Raw genomic sequence first — 2,412 nt, forward strand, 5'->3', positions numbered from 1 at the left:
CATTGGCGAGAAGATCGACATAACCCTAGCCCTCTTCACCAATTTCCCAGTTCCCTCCCTCTCGATCTTCAAATCCCGCCGCTGCGCGCTTTCACCCCCACCCCCCCACCCCCCCAAATCGCCGCCGCCGCCTGCTCACTCCTCTACAAGTTGCGAACCCTGGCTGCCACCGCAGGCCGCACTTAGCACTCAGCACCACCGTCTGCCGCTCGCATGCATCCGGCCCTCCGTGCCGCCGCTCCGGTCCTCCGCTGCTCAGTCCCTCCACTTCCAGGATGACCAGGCGGGCGAGCGGGCCTGCGGCAGCCTGCGCCACGGGCTAGCACGGCTGTGCTGCAGCCACTGCATGGCCGCACCACGGCCCCAAACTTCTGAGCGTGTCAAATTGTCTGTCAGTAAAAAGACTTTCGTCCGTAAAACTTTATACCGACGCCACTTACAGAGACAGATAAGTGGAGTTGGCAAAGCTCTGTACGGACTGATGGTTAGTCGGTATAACAGCTTATACCGACTCCTACGTAGTCGGTGATTCTGGGCTGTGGCACAGTGAAATAACATCAACATACGTGTATTATTGTTAATCCCGGAACACTAAGCCAGAAAACACTTTCTGGCCGGTCCTAGAACGAAGTCACCTCTATTTTTAGGACCTTTCAGCTTTGGAGTGCGACTTTGTCACCTGCAGATTGTTGATACTAGCAAAGTTGGGCAAATGGCCATGCTCTACGAGAACAAGAGATGACGTGTCAGCAGCCTTGGCAGACTACTCCGAACTTACTGAAATCTTTTGGACCTGCGAAGATATTGGCAATGCTCTCAATTATGATCTGCCTAAGAACGATTTTATTTTCTGATGGTTTGATGGAGGAGCCTCACTGTCTATCCACTACTTCAGCATCCCCATCACCGCCGGTTCGTAAGGAGTATCACCAACGGTTCGGGAGGCGTTAGATTTATGTCGTTGGTGATGAGAGGGGCTATCACCGCCGGTTCTAGAACCGGCGGTGATGGAGGCTATCACCGCCGGTTATTGTAGAACCGGCGGTGATGGGTGGCGCATCACCACCGGTTCAAAAACCGTTGTTTAGAACCGGCGGTGATGTCTATTTTCCCACTAAAAAAATATATTCAGATATCAATAATACAACATTTGTATAGCATATATAATATATAATTATTGCAGCAGAATTGAACCATAAGATATTATACATTGAAATCAAATGAGAGAGTTCAAACATCATAATAAAAAATATAGAGTCCACGCATCAAGTTTAAGAACATCTAGTCCAACGCCAAATATATTACAATGCTTGACAAGAACGATACAATCTAGACATTACACCTAGATTATGCTGTACTCAGATCCTGGCTTCACCACGTAGTCCACAAGCCATCCGGCTAGTTCTTCTTGAAGTGCTACTAGCTCGCCCATGAGCAATTCACCTGAATCCAACTCAGTGTTCTGAAAAAAAATGACACAATAACAAGATATTAGACAAGTTAGATAATTCAAGACACAAGAACATATATCAATTAACCATTTCATACAAACCATTTCGGCGCTACTGCAATCGCCGGTGTAGCAGTGCATGTAATGCATTACATAGAACCCAAAGTGATCGTTGCCCGGAGGCTGCTTGAGGATGTATTTAGCCTCTTCTACAGTGAAGTCTCCCCAAAAAGGTCTATGGATTTTGCTTTTCTTACGGTACTTAGCGAAGGCCCTATATATGAGCGAAATTATGAAAGAGAAATTGCATGAATAAGATACACGACATTGAAATATCGTATAAATTCACTTGCTTCACTTACTTGTTGAGGACATCAATGACGGGCTGGATTAGTGATAATGGCCTCTTTCGTGAGTCAGAAACCTCGATTCGACTATCGCTAAGGCTGATATCGAGTAGGACATGATGATAACTGTATATAAGACACAACAAAGCAAAATTAATAATAACCGTGGTGAGAATAACTTTGATATGGAATTAAAAAAACAAACTTACAAGCAATTGTATGAAAGAAGTATGGATCTTTTATCCTGCATGGAGAGGAAAGCTTTGTAAAAGTAGTCAACGGTACTTGGTAAATTGATTGTGTTCTCATGTACGGTGCTAGGGTCCAAGAAGCCTATATTGTTAATCCCACATCGTCTACATTTGTGTGTCTCCATTCTAGAAAAAAATAATGAAAAGTTAAACATGCTAATGAGTGATAAATGACGACAGATGATTAGTAGTGAGGACACTTACACAGTCCACAAGGTCATAATTGAGACGTCGAGAGCAACCTGTTGGTAGAAAATGAAACAAGTGCTCGAAATCAACCCACACTCTGCCTTCCCCCTTATGAAGATCTTCATCAAGATAACTTGCCCCAAACAGCTTACCTTTTTGCATCTTGTACCAAGAA

At 44.8% G+C, this 2,412-nt stretch overlaps 1 protein-coding gene across 1 annotated transcript; it reads right to left on the bottom strand.

The window, feature by feature from the left end:
* Positions 1-1,342: 1,342 nt before the first annotated feature.
* LOC120702095 lies at positions 1,343-2,059 on the bottom strand. Its single transcript, XM_039985863.1, has 4 exons — positions 2,007-2,059; positions 1,813-1,923; positions 1,553-1,724; positions 1,343-1,462 (listed from the first exon to the last, which is right to left on the bottom strand). The coding sequence occupies exons 1-4, from the start codon at positions 2,045-2,047 to the stop codon at positions 1,343-1,345; spliced, it is 444 nt and encodes a 147-aa protein (XP_039841797.1). The 5' UTR covers positions 2,048-2,059.
* Between the last annotated feature and the right edge of the window lie 353 nt (positions 2,060-2,412).

This window comes from Panicum virgatum, chromosome 4K (genome assembly GCF_016808335.1).
Source record: "Panicum virgatum strain AP13 chromosome 4K, P.virgatum_v5, whole genome shotgun sequence".
NCBI classification, from domain to species: domain Eukaryota; kingdom Viridiplantae; phylum Streptophyta; class Magnoliopsida; order Poales; family Poaceae; genus Panicum; species Panicum virgatum.